This window comes from Zonotrichia albicollis, chromosome 26, assembly GCF_047830755.1.
Source record: "Zonotrichia albicollis isolate bZonAlb1 chromosome 26, bZonAlb1.hap1, whole genome shotgun sequence".
Classification (NCBI taxonomy): domain Eukaryota; kingdom Metazoa; phylum Chordata; class Aves; order Passeriformes; family Passerellidae; genus Zonotrichia; species Zonotrichia albicollis.
Genome location: NC_133844.1, coordinates 9,001,842 through 9,022,188, shown reverse-complemented (window position 1 = coordinate 9,022,188; position 20,347 = coordinate 9,001,842). Strand labels below are relative to the sequence as shown.

Sequence of the window (20,347 nt, the reverse complement as noted above, 5' to 3'; positions counted from 1 at the left end):
GGGGATGGGTAATGGAGGTTCATGGCCCATGCCAGAGCTGGCTGGCTGGTGCTGCTGGGCACTGGAGCTCAGACAGGATCTAAGGCACTGAGCTGAGCTTAAATAGGGCTCAGGAGCCCATGGGCAAAGGGAGGCACTGAAAACTCCCCCCACATGGGGCTGGTCAGGGCTATTGAGGCTCAGTATTGCTCCCAGGGCTTGGTGGGCCTCGAGAAGGGGCTGGGTTTAGGCCTGAGTGAAGGCACAGCATGGTCATGTTGTAACCATGGGCTCGGGCTGAAGTGTGGAGGCTTGGGCTTTCTAAGCTTCATCCATGACCATCCATCCATCCATCCATCCCTCCATCCATTACCCACCCACCCATCCCTCCCCCCTGGGGTCTGTGTTTCTCCTCGAGGCCCTGTGAGGCCGCATTAGGGGCTGGGACTGACACCTTCACCCCGTGGCCGCTCAGCTCAGAGCCTCTCCCTCTCCTTGCCCCGCAGCTTCTCCACGGTGCTGCAGGAGACAGTGAAGGAGCTGTCCCCCAAGTGTGAAGTGACCTTCCTGCAGTCGGAGGACGGCAGCGGCAAGGGCGCCGCGCTGATCACGGCCGTGGCCTGCCGCATCCGCGAGGCCGGCCAGCGGTAGAGGGAAGCAGGTTTGCCCCAGAGCTTGGTTTCAGCAGAACAGGACGCGTTTCCTCTCCCGGCCCCTCCCTCGTCCCCCTGCACACACTCGCACACCCCCTCCCCTCCAAGCAGACTCGTAGCTTTACTCGTTCTCGGGGCACCGCGGCGCGATGGAGACGCCGTGGGCTCCGTACCAAGTGTTGTCGTAGGAGTTTCCTTGCATGCCATAAAACCTGCTGTCGAGTAAAGCTCACAGCGCCTTTTGGCTTCTCCCTGCATTTCCAGGTGGAGCTGGAGCTGTCCCACCTCCGTCACACCCCAGCTCTCCTCCCACCACCGGCCCTCCCCTAGCAGCAGTAGGGATAACACTCGGATGATTCAGACACTGCATTGTCACTTTAACAGAACCTATTTATGTGTGTCGGAGCCGTAGCTGTCCGTGCTGTAGAAGCAAACCTCTAAGATTGGGCTAAAGACCTCCACTAGTCTTTTACCCTGATCAAGGCTGTATTATTTCCATGAAAGTCATGGTAACTCTTAAAGCACAGGGTGCAGAGTTCCACGGGCGTGGCTGTGGCTGCACTGGAGGTACCGCGTACCTCCCTTGGTGAGCGACCCCAGAAAGTTCTGGGGCCAGGCTGGAGGTCCCTCAGCCTTGGTGAGCGATCCCAGAGAGGTTCTGGGGTCCTTCAGCCTTGGTGAGCGATCCCAGAGAGGTTCTGGGGCTGCTCAGCCTTGGTGGGCGATCCCAGAGAGGTTCTGGGGTCCCTCGGCCTTGGTGAGCAATCCCAGAGAGGTTCTGGGGTCCCTCAGCCTTGGTGAGCGATCCCAGAGAGGTTCTGGGGCTCCTCAGCCTTGGTGGGCGATCCCAGAGAGGTTCTGGGGTCCCTCGGCCTTGGTGGGCAATCCCAGAGAGGTTCTGGGGTCCCTCGGCCTTGGTGAGCAGTCCCAGAGAGGTTCTGGGGCTCCTCAGCCTTGGTGGGCGATCCCAGAAATGTTCTGGGGCCAGCAGGGCCCCTCAGCCACCCCAGCAGAGCACGTGCCTGGAAATAATGGGGGACTCAGGGTCTGATCCCGTTTGCTGCCCTCTCCCCAGCCATGAGTAGTGCAGAACGTGGCGTGTGTAGGTCGTGTTCCCCCAGCCCCAGGAGCCGCGGGTCAGGGTCTCCCCTGGCCAGCCCCGAGCCCGTGTCTGCCCTCGGCGTGGAGAGTCTGGTTTGCTTTGTGTCTGTGAAATAGTTCTGCGGCCGCAGCCTTTAGGTGGCACCTGATTTATACACTGTATATTTATGTTTTAAGAGATCTGATGTCTTTTTATGTACATAGTCTTGGGGGGGGGTTGTATCACTTAGTTTTAACGTCACCTTTTCATGTTGTCGAAGAAGAGTACAGAGTAATTATTTTCTTTTTTTTTTTTTTTTGATCCTGTCATGTAATTTTATTTTTTTTTTTAATTTAAAATTTTCTTGGGGTAGACTGGAGAAAGAGACCCAAATACCTGAGGAACTGTTGTACAAGAAGAGGTTTGGGCATTCTGACTTTACCAGCAGGACAAAAGGGAAAGCAGAAAGCCGGGGCGTGCAGGATGCTGTGGGCTTCAGGCTGGCTTTAACCTTAGCAGAGGTTTTGTTTTGTGCCCTGGAATGTCACGTCCCTGGGGAGGTGACACCCGCAGGGCCCTGCAGCAGCAGCAGCACCCGTGTGCCCTGGCCCAGGGCAGGGATCCGTGATTGCCAGCAGAAAACTCTGGGTGAGCTGAAAGCTGCAGGTTCTGCCTCGGTGAGAGGAGGCAGGCAGAGGGTGGGGGGTTTTCTGTAAATATTTAGCAGAAGTTAATGAAATTTCAGTGATGTACAAAAAAAAAAAAATATATAACTAATAAACCCCACAAACAGCCCTTCAGATTGGAGGATAGAGTTTTGTCTATTTTTATGTATATTTTTATACTGCTTGGGGTAACCTCATTACCAAAAGTCTCTCTTCTGTGTTGGGGGTCAAGTTCAGTAGCACAATTTTAAAGGAAAATTACTCTTTTGGGCATTTTAAATGCTTATTTTTTTATAAGCCTCAAGACAATTATAACAAATAAAACCTGTGTATAGAAATGATGTAAGAAACCAAGTTTAGTGGAAGTTTTAGAAGCTGTCAAATAAATCTTTGAAGGATGATACAGATATCCTCTAATCTGGTACCAAGCAGTTTTGTGTGATTTTTTTTTTTCCTCAGAAAACCAGCATTTTGCCTACTGAAAAATCAAAACAGAAATCATTTTAGCTGCTGCACTGTGCAGAGTTGCATTAGTGGCTGTTTTTACTCTTAGCCAGCTGTGCCCCTGCTGAGCTCCATAGTGTTTTCATCTGTTAGTGAGTGAAATTGTGTAGTTTTGGGGGCAGAGTGGGAAGGATGGGGATCTGAGCAGGGGGAAATTGGGGAGCAGGGTCACCACAATCCCCTCACCTGCTGCAGCTCTCAGGGGCGAGGACATCACCCTTGTGGGGTGCCGGTGGTGGATTTTTGGCTGGGCTTGGTCACAGGGACATCCCCTGGCTCTCCAAGGCTCCCCTAATGCTGGGAAGCTTTTGCTTGGGCTCAGAATAAGCAGGGTCTGCAATGTTCCCAGTTCAAATCATTACGGAACAGCTGTGGGTGCAGCCCACCCTCCCTGGGGCTGCAGGAGGGGTTTGGGGAGCCCCTGGAGGGGTTTGGGGAGCCCCTGGAGGGGTTTGGGGAGCCCCTGGAGGGGTTTAGGATCCCTGGATGGTTCAGGATCCCTGGATGGTTTGGGATCCCTGGATGGTTTAGGATCCCTGTGATCCCCAGCCCTGCAGGTGTTGGATGTCCAGCCCAGAACCTCACGCCAAAACCGTCGCCATGGGATGTTCTGTGAATGTGTTCAAAATGAAGAAGGGAAGATTAAATCCTAGTTATTGATATGAAGGGAAGATCAAATGATTATCTGTGGGGACAGACGGACAGACTGCTCAGCCTGGTTTGTCTTCCCTGCAGCAACAAGTGCTGCTTTGTGGGTTTAGGATGGTTTTGTTGTGCTTGGCTGTTCCCATCTGGGTGCATTTTCTCTGCTTTCCTGGGGTGCTGGAATGTTCTCTGGCCACGCAGGCAGCAGGGAGCAGAGTCTCTGCCCTGCCCTGCCTGGCAACTCTCCCCTCCTTGGTACTTTGGACAGGATTTTATTGGGCTTTTAACATAAATGTACATCTCTATAAACACAGTCAGCAAATGGCCGAGAGCTGCAAGCAGAATTTGCAGCTGGCGCCCAGGGCTGGCAGGGAAAGCTCGGTGCTATCAGTGGGGCACAGATCCTGGCCTGGCAGCAGCTCAGGTGCAGTTTGACCCGAGATAACTCGCTGCCTCCTCTCCTCCCTTATCAGGCAATCCAAACCCATCTGGCTGTCACAGAGATAAGGGGGTGAAAGGTCCAAGTGCACAGAGGGGAGAGGTGCAGAACGGCGCCAAGTGCACCGTGCAGGGGCTGCGAGGAGCAAGGTGACAACAGAAGAACCTGGAACGTGGGGAGCCCTCACCCCATTCCCCTCCAGACAAGGAAAGTGCCTGCTTTGGGCACAGCAGTCCCTGCTCTGGCACAACAATGGGCACTGAAGGCAAAAAGAGGCAATTCTGGTTCTCAAAGTGAATTGGAGAGAGGAAATTCTTTGCCTTTGACATCCCTGACCAGCCCAACGTCTTTCTGGCCTGAAGCAAAGAAAATGCACCTGGATGTGGGCAGGGGAGTCCTAAAGCCAAAGACTGTGTGGCTACTGGCAGAAACGAGTGCTGTAGATTCACCTGATGTTGTTCTCTCTATTGTGTTTACAATATTTATTTTAGCAATTGACTGCAACGATATTATATATAGGCTTCCTTATTTTTGTACTTTTCATACCTGAGTGTGGTGTTGTACTGCTCAGCTCCCCTCGGCCACCACTGCTGCTCCTCAGAGACAATAAACCAGAGAAAAACAACCACCAGCCACTGCTGGGCTCAGTGTCGTGTGTGTGGGGCCCGGGGCTGCCCCTGGCACTGGCAGTGCCCACGGCCAGGAGGGCACAGGGACAGCCAGGGGCCAAGGGAAGGGGTTGGTGCCTGGCAAATCAACACCAGATGGGTTCCCTGCTCCACATCCCACATTCCCTGCTCCTCATCCCACCAGATGGGTTCCCTGCTCCACATCCTGGGGGCACTGGGTGGGTCCCACTGGGTCCAGAGGGCACAGCAGGACCAGGCCCTGGCAGGGCTGCAAACCCTGCACAGCTCAGGCTTTGATGTGCTGCAAAAAAACCCGCCTGGCTTTGAGGGAGCTGCTCCCTCTGCCCTTAACCAGCTGCCCCTGTTGCTTTCCATGGAATCAACCTTAAGGAGTGGGTACTTCTAATTAAAACCAGGGTTAAGGATCTAAATACAGTTAATTCTATAAATAAATCCGATGCTGCAGCAGCTGAACAGCTGAAAATGCTTCTGCTCTCTGCTGCCAAAGCTGTGACACAACACAAGATCACACTGAGGTGCTGAACCCAGCACAAAAAGCTACTCCCAGCAGGAAAGGACACACATGGACAAATATTCCACTTGAAATCATTTATTGACACGTTGCCATGTTTTTCTACCTTGCTCAGCATATTTTTACCCTTGTTATAAAGTACAAATGGTTTTATATTTTTCTGACATTAAAAAAATAGGCATTAACGAGGCAAAAATTCCCAGTTTGAATCAAAAAATCCTGCTGTAAGAATTGAAAATTGTAAGAGACAAACACAAAACCCAACAAAGACTGAACAGAGTGTACCATGACACGACTCATCCATCACACCAAGTGGAGAGGAATCCCTTGTTCCCAGCTCTGCCTTTGGATCCTGTGACCTTGCTGAACTGATGTGAAGTTGGTGTTACACATACAACTCAAAAGGCACTGGAAAGTCACAAGTTCCTGAGCTAACATGGGATGTATTCCCAAGGTAACAGCTAAAACAAGCCACAGGAAATGTTTAAAAACTGGTATTTGGTTTGTGTGAGTAGAGTCAGCACTCAGCACAACTCCAGCTGAAAGCTGCTGCTGACAGGACTCAAGTAATGGTCAGGACATTGGAGTACTTGCTGTACATGGAAAAAATAATTCATTTATGAACATCCTTATTCGTAAATTAACCTGCTAAAAGACAGAGAATTATTGGCTGCAGTGTTAGAGCAAGACCAAGAATGAAATGTGTGTTTGTGTGAGCTGCAAAAAAGGTTTAAACCCACCAGGTGGGAAAGGCTGTGCAGTTAAATAACCAAAGTTGAGATGCCACATTTACAGAGATTATTTGGCCCTAAGAGAAAAGGACCAGGAAAAAAAGCAAACAATGGATCTGGTATTTACAGATCAGTTATTTAAAAACCCAACAAATAATACAACCAAACCCCACACTAACAAAACCCACACAACCTACAATGTGTGCTCAGAGTCCAACAGGTCATTGCCTAAGTTGTGAATCCACACAAATTCCCTATTTCCAATTTGGCTCAGTTTTCACCCAGAAAAGCCCGAGTGTGACAACACTTCTCAAACACGGAATGGCTCCTGCCTGACGATGCAGAACAGAAATAAAATTATAAAAAATTGAAAAGATGACTGGTTTTGGCCTACCTAAAGTGAGAGCTGCATAGGAGAGCACTAAGGCCAGGGCTGTGCCACAGTGTAAGGCCCTGCAGGCAGGCAGGGCTCAGCACTCCAGGTGATCCAGCTGCGCCTCGCTGCCCGCCCTCTTCTCCGGGGACGTGTACAGGAAGTTGCAGCAGATGTACAGGGGGAAGGTCAGGAGCCTGCTGTCCAAATTCATCACGATCTGCTCCTGCAGCACACACGGGGTGTTTGTGTGGTGAGGGGACCAGAGAGCACAACACTGACACAGCGCCCGCTCTGCACACCCAATGGCTACAGACTGAAAGCAGAATATGAACGTGAAGCAAAGACAGCTCCCCTTCACCTCGGGTGTATAACACTGGCACATTCTCAGCCTGCCCACCCTGTGCAGCACAGGGAACAGCCACAGGAAATGCGGGAGCACATTTCCCCTCCAACATGCTGGGGAGGAAGGGACAGTTCTCAGACTTGGGAGATTTCACCAGCCAGGCATTCCACAACAGAAAGCAAATTTCAGTTTGTGGGTAGGAATTCTTTTGGTTCCACTCTAGGAACTGGTTTTGGGGAAGCAAAATCGAAACTTCAACCTTGTGAGGATGCAAAACAACTGAAACTTCACCCTCCAGTGAGGATGGCACTGACAAGGAAAGGTTTTCTGTGTTCTCACCACCCTTGTATCACTGCTGGCTGAGATTTGAGAAACTTGATTAGCAAGTCCCACACAGGCCCCACTAAATCCCGCTGTCAGCAATGGGTGGAAAAGGGCACTTGCTCTAAGAAAGCCCCAGAGAGGAGTGCAGTTTTCTTCAATTCATTTAACAGAGTAATAAATCCAACCCTTAAACAACATGCAGACATTCTTTTAACTCCTCAGTTTATGAGAGTCTTCACATTCTGGATTTGCCTCTAAATGAGCAGTCTGATGGCCAGATTATGCAGAGGGTGATGCCAGCAGTGCTGAAGAGCAGCAGACAGCAGCACCACAGGCACTCATTTCACTAATATGGGAACTAATTTCATATTATCCACACTCACACTACCCTACTCTAGATCCACTTCACAAATTAGCTTAATTACCCACTGCCTCTAACAGGAATGCCTGAGATTCCACATCAGCCACGCCAACAGGAGCAGCAACTCCCCTTCAAAAGCACCAGTGACTTGTGAGCATTTTTTTCATGCCTTGAGCTGCAGCACCCCGGCCCACAGACACACCTGGTCCTTCTCCAGGGTGAGGATCTGATAGCCCGTGGTCCTGCTGCAGATCATCTTCCCGCTGCAGTCGAACGAGGCCAGGCGCAACCTGGGGGCAGCACAGGGGGGACAGCGCCTCAGCCTCCCCCATTTGGGGTACCCCTGAGGAGGAGAGGGGGGGGAGCGTGCTGTGACAGAGCCAGCAGGGCTGGCTGCAGGCAGGGCTGCACCTGAAGGCGATGCTGCGGCGCGGCTGCAGGCTGACGGAGCCGCTGCACGGCTGGTTCAGCGTGTTGCGCTTGAAGATGATGTAGCGGTTGGTGTAGGTCACCAGCAGGTCCAGGCCGAAGTTAAAGCCAGTCCAGCGCCAGCAGTACTGCAGGACAGAGGGGACACAGAGAGGGGACACACAGGGGGGACACACAGGGGGGACACACACAGGGGACACACACACACAGGGGACACACACACACAGGGGACACACAGGGGACACACACACAGGGGACACACACACACACACACACACACACACAGGGGGGACACACACACACACAGGGGACACACACACACACAGGGGACACACACACAGGGGACACACACACACACACACACACACACACAGGGGGGACACACACACACACAGGGGACACACACACACACAGGGGACACACACACAGGGGACACACACACACACACAGGGGACACACACACACACACAGGGGACACACAGGGGGGACACACAGAGGGGACACACACACACAGAGGGGACACACACACACACACAGGGGACACACAGGGGGGACACACAGAGGGGACACACACACACACAGGGGACACACACACAGGGGACACACAGGGGACACACACACACACACACACAGGGGACACACAGGGGACACACAGCCTGAGGATGCGCTGTGCCGCAGCAGCAGCAGGGCCACCCCAGCTCCCAGCAGTCACTCTGGGGGGCTCAGGGATCCCTGCCACACCTGCCTGGGACACACAACTCGGTGGGGACAACTGGACACTGCAGGGGACTGCGTGACAGCAGCTGAGGGTCAGCTGCCTCGCAGAGAGGCAGGACACACGTCACAGCAGTGGGTATCGCATACCAGCACTGGGTAATGGGGCTGATCTGTGAGCCCCAGCCATGCCCGGAGCACCCTTGGGTTATGTGACCTCAATGGGAAAAATGAATGTTCTCAGCTCATTTCACAAGACCTGTTACCTAAAGACACCGAGGGGCCCTGGCTCTGAATGTTACACATTTTATCTACAGAACTTCCTTCTCCAGCTGATAAGTGATCAGAACTCTGTTTAACTGCCTGCACTAACAGCTTTCCCAGCCTTGCAGCACAAGAGCACAATGAAACTCCAGTTCCTTGCTCCTTGCAGAGACAGGGCTTCCATCTCTCTGGGGAGAAAAGAATGGTGTCTTTCTCCATGACACCTTTTGATACAGTTTGCCAACGAGGACTCAGATGATTTGGAAATGCCTGACTTGTCTCAGCCATGCCAGCCCTGCAGCTTGCCACGTGCCACACTTACATCACCATCCTTGGCCAGCTTGCGGCCACACCTCATGCTGTTTCCCTCCAGTTCCTCCTTATTGATTTCTTGAGGCCTGAAAAAAACCCAAACCAGCATCTTTAAGGACACTTCAACAGCTTTGTGTGATACCTTAATGTGGGGAAGATGAACAGACTGGGGTAAGCTTGTCTGACCACACAATGATGGAACACCCTGAGCTGGAAGGGACTCACAACTGACCCTTTGAGCAGAGGCATGACTGGATGAGCTCCCAGAGCCTCTTCCATCCCAAACTGTCCCACAAACTACAAAACTGCAATATAAACCAGGCTGTGACACCTCAGTTAGGGCAGGACTTCTACAAAAGAACTTTTCCAGATAAAACAATAGCCCTTGCAATGCAATGCATTCTCCCAGCCCTGTAAAAACCCAAGTGTTTTTTAAACACAGCAGGCTGACTTCTCAGACACAACCAGAGACAAGTGCTGGGGCACAGCTGCAGGGCTCTGCACCACAGCAGTGCTATGAAGCAGCAGCCACGAGACACTGGGAGAGGTTTCTCAAGGGGCTGGTTATGCAACTTGACTAAAAAAAAAAACACTTCCCCTCAGTGCTCATAAAAAACCCCACTTCCCCTCAGTGTCAAGAAATGAGAGCTCCTGAGATGCAGAGCCCTGGGCTGTGTCATCCCACAGCAGGATCAGCTCCTCTCACCCAACACTGCCCATGTCCAGCACGCAGAACAGCCTTGCAGAGCCAGCGCGAGTGAGATCAGCCCTGATTTTCCACAGTGGTGTTACTCACTCTGCTTCTCTCACCATGACAGCATTAACCCAACACCCACTGCCAGGAAATGTCCAAGTCACAGCAGGCTGAGGGCTGGCAGTGAACTTTACTAATCCCAGTGACATCAATCCCCACAGTGCAAACCCACAGGACCCAGCAGTGCCCTTCAAGGCACAAGAGATGCAGCCTCTGCTCTCCTCCTGCTGCTCTCACTCCACAGCAACTCACAGATAAATCTTTTGTAAGCTCTCTTCTCGTGTCTGTAAAACCCAATCCTGGGAGGTGAAGTGCTCAAAGAACAGGTTATGCATACAACTCATCACACTTCAACAAATTCACCCAGGAACCTCCCGTGTGCTTTTCCACATCTTCCAGCTGAACTGGTTCTGTGGCTGACCTAAATGCACTAATGGTGATAAAGGATTTATTTCTGTTTAATTAGTGACAAATTTCACAAACATTAGTCCGTAATGCTCAGACTGACATTAACATTCCCCTCTCCATCCCTCGAGCAGCCTCAGACAATGCAGAACTCCAGCTTGAACCACTTCCACCAGCTGCCACACAGGAACAGTGGAGCCATTCTGCCTCCCTCTCACACGCTGCCAAAGACACTGCTAACAGCAGAACTGATTCCAGCCCCAGACTTGAAAGATCTGTCTGGCTTCTGCCACAAAACACATGTTTGATTTAAAAAAAAAGCGATCCACTTTAACACAAGTAAACCCTGAGCAGCTACAGTTCAAAGCCACAAACTAACTGCTAACACTAAAAAATTCTCCAATTCTGAAGAGTGAATAAGATGTTTAATCCTTTTAAATGCAAACTCAAAGCAGAAAGGAAACACTTTCTTCTCCTCTCCCTAAAGCCACATCACAGTTTCCAGGCAGGGCCATTTCCATGCTGCAAGAAGCAGGTGCAATTATGGCCTGCACCAGGTGGGATATGGAAATAGAGCCTTACTTCAGCTCAGAGGAGTCAGAGTCACGTCCTGCTCTGATTCCTAAGTCTGCCTCCTTACCCCTGAGGGAAAACGTGTGTTTGATGCTGACACGGGCAGGAGGTGTGAGAGGAAGAGCAGCAGAGCTGGATAAACCATGGGCTTATAAAACCTGAATTCTTTTCCTGCAGCTACACGTTGGTCAAATGGCCAAAACATTTGCACTAACACAAAGGAACAGCTGCATGTCTGCCCTTCTGAGGCTGAGACCTTTGCTTTTCACTGCCTTAAAAGAAATAAGCAACCCATACTACAAAAGAGAAGACTAAACAAGCAAGAAAAATGTGGAGAAGTACTCTGCCCATTCCAAAAGCCATTGAAATCCTCAGCTGTAGCTGAATTTTGAAACTGCTGTTTTCCAAGCTGGATGACCCCCATCGTCCTCACTCTGTGGGAACTCCCTTTCCCAGAAGCATGTGCATGCATCCAGTGGCTGGCACTTCCAATGCTCCCACTGCACTCAACTACCAAAACACACCAAAATTAGCAAACACTGCATCTGCTGACTCACTTCCCTGTGAACCCTGCTTCCCCACGAGCCACGAGGTGACACTGCTCAGACACAGGCACAGCAGCACTGCAAACCCTTCCCACGAGAGCAGCACCACAACCAGGGCACAGCCACCCCAAATTCACCTGCAGGAGCTGGATGTGAGAGCCACAATAATGCACCTTGCCTCCACCACCTCCCTAAGCACTGCTGCCTCAGAGAACAGCTTTCTAAAGATCCTGGCTGTTGTTCAGACCAGACTTTGGGGCTTTTTGGAGCTCCTGTTACAGCCCAACACGTCCCTGCCCACAGTGTCACCTGCTGGGTGACAGGACAAAGCAGCAAGTCAGCCTGCAGCGTTTGGGGAGGTAACAGGCATTCTGCAGCTCCCTGACTTGGCATTTTTCTCCTCAAAGCACTCCAGGAGCCAGCAGAGCAGACAAAGGCAGCACCAACTCCCCCAGCTACATTTTGCCATAGTTTTGGTGTTAAATCCAGGACCTGGCTCACTGCAGCACGGCCAAGAGCAAGCAGAAGGAAGAGGAACAGTCTGATGGCCAAAACACCCTTAAAAGGGAAGGCTCAGAAATCCCCTCTCACAGCCTCAGCACAGATTCCCAGGTGAAGTGCCAGTGAGAAGCATTAACCCACATGAAGGAAAGCACAGAACTCGTGTCCCCCACCCAGCATTTCCCTCTGGTCCCATCAGATCAGTGTTCCAGAGCTCTGCTGCTTGAGGGACCAGCCAGCCCAGGGGAACTGAGAGCTCCACAGAGATCAACAGTTCAAAAGCACTGAAGAATGCTTCCCCCTCCTTTTAATGTAAACTCCAAATAATTTGTGTCAGAATTTCTATGAGAGGAAGGTTTCTAATTTAAGAGAGAAATAAAGCCTGTAATATACCTACCCAATATCATTGTCTTGTTCTGCTCTGAGCATGGCAAACCACTGCTGTTTGTAAACAGAGGACAGCCATTCTAAAATTAAAAAAAAAAAAAAAAAAGAAAAAGGCTTGGTGTTGTCTTTGGAGCTGGGAATGGGGATGGTCATGTACATTAGAAATAGAGAAATACAATTAGATAGAAATAATGAAGTTACACTTATGAACAGGACAAGTGTGTGCACCCCACCCCCTGTAACTCCCTGTGCTCTCCAGCCCCAGCACAGGGAAAGGATAAACATGCACAGCCAGCAGCAGCCACTCCACACTGTGCTCATCTCTCCAACACCCACTGCTGCCACAAGTGATGCAACTCCACCTTTTCTCAGCACACACCGCCCTGCTCAGCCAAGGAGCTTGCCAGCAAGCTCTGGGGAGAAGTGCTGTGCTCTGAACCCCCAGGGGAACTCTACGCAAGCTAAAGAAGAAGAAAACACAATCAAGGGATAAAGAAAACAGGGACTTAACACAAATATGGTAAAACAAACACAAGTTGTACCCTGCTAAGAATAAACATAAATCATGTCTTCCTTGGAGAACACACAAAGATTTTACTGGCTGTGTTAATTTAATGTTGCAACCAAGAGATAAAACAGAACAAAACTCAGTGGTTTGCCAGGCGGTTACACAAAAGGGATCCCAGCATCACAGGGTGTAAGAAGTTCTTAGTCAAGATAACAAATGGGGCAAGGGGCAAGGTCAGAAATGAGAGCCACCTCTGGGAAATGGGCTGGGTGAGAGAACAGGGAGAGCCAACGTGACCCAACCAACCCAGGAAGCTGCTGAATGGGACAGAAGGGAGGAGAGGCCAGATCATGGATGGAAACTTCAAACCAGCCTTTGTCCCACTGACTCTAGAGTGAAAGTACAGACTGTGATAGGAGCAAACTGGGCATCAACCAAAGTACAACTGAAAATAAAAATGAATTAAGGAAACCTACACAGGCAAGGAGCAGAGAATGGATGTGCTACAAGGGAAGGAAGAAATATCAGGAGGGAGAGCATCTTCTGTGTTTGTGCATTGCAGGTATCTATTTCCTACCTCGCATTTCATCTGCTGATTTATGAAGAGGGAAAGCACAGCTGAGGAAATGTTCACAAGCCACCAATAGAACAACAAACACTGCTCACACAGACACATTATGTATTCCTGCCTCTTGCACCTTTTCTGCACAAACATCACACTGCTGTGAACCCCTAACACAGAATTTCAGTTCTCCCCTCCAGGACCCACACACCAGAGTATAAAAATAAATAAATAAACACAGTACTACTTTCAACTACTCAGTGTCATTTGCTTCTCTACCTCCTTGAGAACGATTTCATGTGGAATAACCTTCCAGCAGAGCACAAACTACCCAGCACAGGCCCTGCCTGCAGCCTCTCAGGCACAAAGCATCCCCTCACACAGTGAATGCTGGCAGGCTGCTCCAAAGTACAGCCCAGGAGTTATCTCAGCCTCCTCTTAAAGGAGAGCCAAAGTTCTGATCTCAACACAGCTGCACCCTGGCATGGACAGATTACAGGGGCAGGCAAGCACCAAACTGAGACAGCACTTCCCAGCACAGAGATCCTCCTGCAGGCAGCCCGTGCCCTGTGCCCCCTTTCCTTACATCACAGCCCTGTGCCCCCTCTCTGTGTCACCACAGTGCCACCCTGTGTCCCCTTTCCTTACATCACAGCCCTGTGTCCCCTTTCCTGCACCACAGTGCCACCCAGCTGCCTGTGTCCCTTTTCCCTGTCACCACAGTGCCACCCAGCTGCCTGTGTCCCTTCTCTGTCACCACAGTGTCACCCTGTATCCCCTCTCTCTGTCACCACAGTGCCACCCAGCTGCCTATGTCCCTTTTCCCTGTCACCACAGTGTCACCCTGTGTCCCCTCTCCCTGTCACTGCAGTACCACCCTGTGTCCCCTCTCCCTGTCACCACAGTGCCACCCAGCTGCCTGTGTCCTTTTCCCTGTCACCACAGTGCCACCCTGTGTCCCCTCTCCCTGTCACTGCAGTACCACCCTGTGTCCCCTCTCCCTGTCCCCACAGTGCCACCCACCAGCTCCAGCCCCCTCCCCAGCTCTGTCCCTGCTGGCACAGGCCCAGCCCCTCCGTGTCTGCCCTGGGCTGAAGGAACCCAAGGCAGGAGTGGAGGGGAGGCCCAGCCGTGCCAGCCCTCCCTCCCTGCCTCACCTGAGGGCAGCAGGGCGTCCCTCTCCACGATCCTGGCCGAGGCCAGGTCACTGATGATGTACTGCAGCCTCAGGTGAGCGAACACGGGCACGAAGGCGCTGCCCTGCGCCGACTCCAGGAAGGCAACGTCGCCCCCAAACTCTGCAACACAGCACCCACACCGTGCTTTGGCCCCCAAATCCTTCCCACGCCCTGCTTATACTGCAGGTTTTACTTATGGGTTAGAGAAAGTTATTATTGGCGTTCAACGGCTTTGATTTTATTAGGGTTATTGAGTGGCTTCTGGCATTAAAATGGAGAATTATTGGTGTTCAAAGCCCGAGCCAAGGGCTGGCAGCTCCTACCTCTCCTGCGCTCAGCAAACCAGGCATCAGCTTCAGTCAGCACCTGCTTGAAAGAGCCATTCCAAGAAGGCACGAGCTGAAGGAACATCCACTGGGCAAAACAAAGAAATTCTAGTGAGTCGGCTGACGTTTCAGTAAGAAATCTGCATGCTAATAAGAGACATTTCCACAGTGCACTCATTTCTACAAAAGTTCTGCTATTCCATTAAATACTTCCAGTCAACCCCACAAAGGTTCACTGCACTGAGCCCCAGGCAAGCACCTTTTTGAGAGCAGTGTACACATCCATCTCCACCTGCAGCACAAACAGGTTGGAGGAGCTGATCAGCTGCTTCATGAGGTTTATGCTGGAAAAAATCAATTGTAACAGGTCAGTGAGACACAAAAGAGAAAAAGGAGAAGGGGAGGCAGGGAACAAGCAACCAGCAATGGCCAGAAAGGATCTGCAGTGGGCTGCAGCCTTGGGCAGGGACTGTCCTCCACCCCTGCAGCCCCACTAAGGGAAGTGCAGCCCCAGTACCTGAGCTCCTTGAAGAGTCCAACACTCTGGTGAGTCATCAGATTGTTCAAGAGCCACTCAAGGCACCTGCAAGGAAAGCAAGGAGTTAGGACCTCTGCTTGTTCCTTCTCTGTGTCAACACTGCTGCAGCAGCTGCTCCCTCAGCAAATTTGCAGACAACACTGAGCTGGGTGGGATTGTGGGTCTGCAGGAGGGCACAAGGGTTCTGCAGAAGGAGCTGGACAGATTCAATCGATTCAGATTGGGCACTTGATGTTTTTTTCCCTGTTTGGGTGGTCAGGCATTGGAATAGAGTCCCACCTCCACCCTGGAGGTGTGAGTCTGGCTCTGGATTATGTGGTTTAGTGGTTTCAGTGGAAGTGCTGGGTGGGTGGTTGGACTGGATGATCTTATGGATCTCTTCCAACTTTGATGTTCTAAGATTCTATTCCAAAAAAATATTGAAACAATTAACCTGGTCATTATGCTACTGTGTGTAAATCCAGTGCTAATTAGCAATGTCCAAAGCAGTTTGGAGACAGCAATTCTTACTTTTTCTTCACGGAGTCCAGTCCATATGTCCCTGCAGAATTGTAATAACCACACACAGTTTGGGCAGTGATGGTTTCCTTCATTGTTTCACCACATTGCTGGATTAAGCCATCCTGCAGGGAGGAAAAAGCACACAGACATTCTGAGTGTTCACTTCCCAACAGGAAATGTCAGGCTCTGTGCTGTTCACACAGATTTTCATGCCTGAGCCATCCCCCAAGTCCCACAGTGACTGGTGCTGTGCTGTTCAAACCATTTAAACATCATTCCTCAGAAACACAGACGTTCCTAAAGAACATTTCCCTTGAAAGAAAAGGGTACTGAGTGCCCTCAGGGTAGAGCAAGCGAGCTCCAAAACCTATTTAATCTACTTGTAGATATCACTCACAAATCACTTAATCTCACACCTCAACCTTAGTCACAGCATTTTCCAATAAACCCACTGCTTTGTGTTTGGCTTTTTCCCCAGTTAGCCTGAAAAGCTGATTCATTCCTCTGGGTGCAAACGGCCACGTGGGCGAGGATGCCCTGAACTGCTGCGTTCCTTTCGGGTAAGGACAGAAGGAATGGCATTGTTTGTGACTCACCAGCTGCAGCATGCAGGCTGCGGCCAGCAGCGCCACCACGCGGCTGGGGTTGATCAGCACATCGTCCCTGTAGAGCGAGCCAAAGGCCACCTGCAGGGCTGCAGAGGGAACACAGTCACAGGGAGGCACTGAACACAACCTAAACCAAACCCCTCGCTGCACTAAACACAACCTAAACACGACCCCAAAGTCCCTCAACACAACCAAACCTCTCACTGCACTAAACACAACCTAAACACGACCCCAAAGTCCCTCAACACCACCAAACCCCTCGCTGCACTAAACACAACCTAAACACAACCCTAAAGTCCCTCAACACAACCAAACCCCTCGCTGAACTAAACACAACCCTAAAGTCCCTCAACACCACCAAACCCCTCGCCGCACACCTTCTCTGTGTCTCAGCGCTGGTTCTTTAGAGCAGCTGACCAGACTGAAAACACAACACGGGGTAACTGGCACACACATCTTTTATGGAAAATCCTTTCCTTAGGGTTGTTCCTCCTGAGAAGCTGAGAGGCCTCAAAATGTGAACAATGGTTATCTGCTGCTGTGGAATGCAACAGGTGCATCTGTGATTGGTCTCACAGAGTTGTTTATAATTAATGGCCAATCACAGTCAGCTGGCTCGGAGAGAGAGCTGAGCCACAAGCCTTTGTTATCATTCTTTCCTATTCTATTCTTAGCCAGCCTTCTGATGAAACCCTTCCTTCTATTATTTTAGTATAGTTTTAATGTAATATATATCATGAAATAATAAATCAGCCTTCTGAAACACAGAGTCAGATCCTCATCTCCTCAGACCCCTGTGAACACCATCACATTACTGAGCTGCCAGGATTTAAACAAACTCTCAAGCACCCCTGAGAGCTGAAAAACTGCACAAAGAGAAGCTGAACCTCAAGAGCCTTCTCTGAACATCACCAGGGTTAACTTAAGCTCTCCCTCCAGGGTTCTGTTAAAATAAAAGGCTCCCACTTACCTTCGACATCAATATTTTGATCAGGAATCTCCAGCTCTATGACATTCATGCTGGATTCTTTCCAAGAGCCACTGAACATACTGGAAAAGTAGCCTGACTGTATGAAGGAAGAGAGAAAAAGAACTCAACTAAGAGATTTCATCCAAACTGCCAAAAGCAGCGCCAACCCGGTTAATATTTCCCTTTATGCAGAACAAAATAGATGAAGGGAGCTTTCACAAGCTAAAACATTGTGACAGACTCGAGGGGCTGACTGTAGCTGCTCTTTCTGACACTCAAAATGCCTACAGGAAAGTTTGGGCTACGTGTGTGCAACCAGAGTAAGGAGGGAGTTTGAAAAGGCCAGAAAAGCTACACAAGCTCTTTTTCCCACAAGCCACATCACCAGTGGGGACAGAATTAGTCCAAAAACGAAGTCCTTAAGGTTACTGGCAAACAACAAATCCTGCAGGCATTAGGGAATGCCAGTTAGGGGTGGAAAAAAAAAAAGGCATGCAAGACATACAAATTACTGTACAAGGCTGCAGCCTCATACCAAGGACACAGACACACACACCATTTACGGCAATATACCTTTTATTATTAAGTGAAAAGCACATAAAACTAGAATTTGAGGTTTCCATCCAAAGGAAGGGAAAGATAATGCTCTACTAGGGTTCCTGATTTTCCTTCCCAGCAGCAGATGTGCCCATTATGAGATGCTATCAATGAAGTTTACCTGAGAGATCAAAAAAATAAAGTCTATTTGTACAGCACCGCATTCCCTGACCAATCCAATCCCCTTGCTGGGACCACACAAGCATTTGCTGAAGCTGCTCTACAAGTCGGGCACTGACACAGCAACAGCCACCAAAAAAACCTCAGAATTGGCTTTTCCTGTCACTTTGGCAGCAGAGAAAGTGCAGCCAGGTGTGGAGCACCTCCCTGTGCCACAGTGTCACAGCCCTGCTCTGGCTGCCACTGCAGCTCCTGTCCAGGTCCAGCACCTGAGGGCTTCACACCAACCCCTGAAAGACACGGGCACAAGGGAATTTGGTGTTTGAGGGCACAGCACAGACAGCGAAGCCACCAGCACCTCTGAGCTCCCACAACACAGACACAAAGGACTCCACCTCAACACCAGCCCAACAGGAAATGTGTGTGGAAGCAGCGTCCTTTCTGGGCCATGCACTAGGGACAACGCACCAAGATTAGGAATAAAAAAAATTAAACAACATAATTAAGCGGTATGAGAAGCAAAAATTTTTTGAAATATGAACCTACAGCTCTGCCTCCCAAAAGGAACTCCTGTTGCTAACAGGAGCTGGTTAACTGTTAACATCTACAAAAAGAGTTAAACTCCTAAATGTAAAGTGGATAAAAATAAGAAGGATCATCAGTCATACTTCAGAGTTCTCAGACACCCTTTTATTAAAAACACAGTTCCCACTTGGAGCTAGAAAGGAGCCACTTACCTGACACAAATAAATCTTGTGCAAGTTCCACTCCTCTCCCAGAGCACAAATTTTGATATCACTGTTCTCCCCATTCAAAAACAGAGTCTGATATATATACTTCGACGTGCTTTTCAACTTTTTCCTAGCAAAAACAAAACAGCAGACCGCGGACAGTGAGACACACCCTCGAGACTGTCCCGTTACAGCGGCAACAGCCGCTCCCACGCGCTCCGGGGCTGGCGCTGCCCGGCCCGGCGCGGCTGCCGCGTTCCCCGAGCCCGCCGGGGCCTTCCCCGACCCGGGGAGCCCCTTGAGGCCTCACCCACCCCGGTACCTCTCCCCGGCGGGCTCTGAGGGGAGGCCGAGCCGGTGCCTGCGGTGTTCCCTGGGAGCGGCACCCCCGGGCCGGCCCTGCATCCTCCTGGGCCGGCCCTGCATCCTCCGGGCCGACCCCGCATCCCCTCGGCCCGGCCCTGCATCCTCCTGGCCCGGCCCTGCATCCTCCTGGCCCGGCCCTGCATCCTCCTAGCCCGGCCCTGCATGCCCTCAGCCCGGCCCCGGCCTGGGTGCCCCCAGCCGCTCAGCCCGGCCCCGCATCCCCCCCGGAGCCCCTCAGACCTGCGGCCCCGGAGGTGCAGCAGCCGCTCCTCCCGCTCGGCCTCGCCGTCGCTGTCGCTGTCGCCGGTTCCCTCGGCGCCGCCGCGCTTCCTCTTGCCGCCCTTGCCCGCGGCCGCCGCCTCGCCCCGCGGCAGCCCGGCCTTCCGCCGCAGCACGCGGCTGCCCAGCGAGCCCATGGCCGCTCCGCCGCCTCATGGGGCCGCGGCGCAGCGGGGCCGGAGCGGCGGCGGCGCCTCAGCAGCCCCGGCCGGAGCGGCGGCCGCGGCCCCGCAGCTCCGCGGGCCCGCAGCTCCGCGCCTGCGCGGGCGGGCGCTGTTCCTGCGCCGCCTGCCGTGCGAGCGAGACCGCCCCTAGTGATTTATTTATTTACTTACTCATTTATTTTTAATTTTATTTATTTATTTGTTATTCTTAAAAATTTATTTATTTATTTATTTATTTATTTATTTATTTATTTATTTTTATATACATAACCTAAATATATATCTATCGATATATAGGTAATGATTAAGAAATATAAATACATATATATTTAAGAAATATATTAGGAAATATATATATTTCTTATATGTGTTTACATATATAATATATAATATATAATATATAATATATAATATATAATATATAATATATAATATATAATATATAATATGCAATATATATAGAATTTATTATATTATATATTTTATAGTATATGTAGTATCTATATATTTGAGAATAAAGCACTACATTATCTATATCTATATCTATATATCTGTATCTAATCTATATCTATATCTATATCTATATCTATATCTATATCTATATCTATATCTATCTATATATCTAATCTATATCTATATCTATATCTATTTCTATATCTATATCTAGCTTTATTCTTAAATTACTCCCAGCCAGCAAGTTTAGCAAAGTTCCCATAAGCTGCTTTAGTAGAAAGCTTGGGGAACTTACTGAAA

At 50.4% G+C, this 20,347-nt stretch overlaps 2 protein-coding genes across 10 annotated transcripts in view; one reads left to right on the top strand and one right to left on the bottom strand.

Annotated features, from left to right (window-relative positions):
- The window catches only part of LOC102075049 (hexokinase-2), a 35,268-nt gene extending 29,429 nt beyond the window's left edge, over positions 1-5,839 (top strand). For 5 of the 8 annotated variants that reach the window (XM_074558925.1, XM_074558924.1, XM_074558928.1 and 2 more), the window contains one exon: positions 486-5,839. In XM_074558925.1, coding sequence (XP_074415026.1) covers positions 486-630 — 145 coding nt within the window. In that variant the 3' untranslated portion in view covers positions 631-5,839. The remainder of the gene's footprint in view (positions 1-485) is intronic. The other 3 variants (XR_012583774.1, XR_012583773.1, XR_012583772.1) reach the window with 3 other exon arrangements.
- On the bottom strand, positions 5,190-19,707 carry GMCL1 (germ cell-less 1, spermatogenesis associated). 2 transcript variants are annotated; one of them, XM_074558955.1, is made up of 14 exons: positions 19,392-19,707; positions 18,792-18,915; positions 17,338-17,434; positions 16,356-16,453; positions 15,769-15,881; positions 15,238-15,303; positions 14,980-15,064; positions 14,718-14,808; positions 14,374-14,514; positions 12,157-12,226; positions 8,992-9,067; positions 7,674-7,819; positions 7,465-7,552; positions 5,190-6,457 (listed from the first exon to the last, which is right to left on the bottom strand). In XM_074558955.1, the coding sequence occupies exons 1-14, from the start codon at positions 19,565-19,567 to the stop codon at positions 6,329-6,331; spliced, it is 1,500 nt and encodes a 499-aa protein (XP_074415056.1). In that variant the 5' UTR covers positions 19,568-19,707; the 3' UTR covers positions 5,190-6,328. The 2 variants fall into 2 exon arrangements, with proteins under 2 accessions (XP_074415056.1, XP_074415057.1); XM_074558956.1 differs by lacking the exon at positions 19,392-19,707 and adding an exon at positions 17,911-18,055.
- Positions 19,708-20,347: the final 640 nt, after the last annotated feature.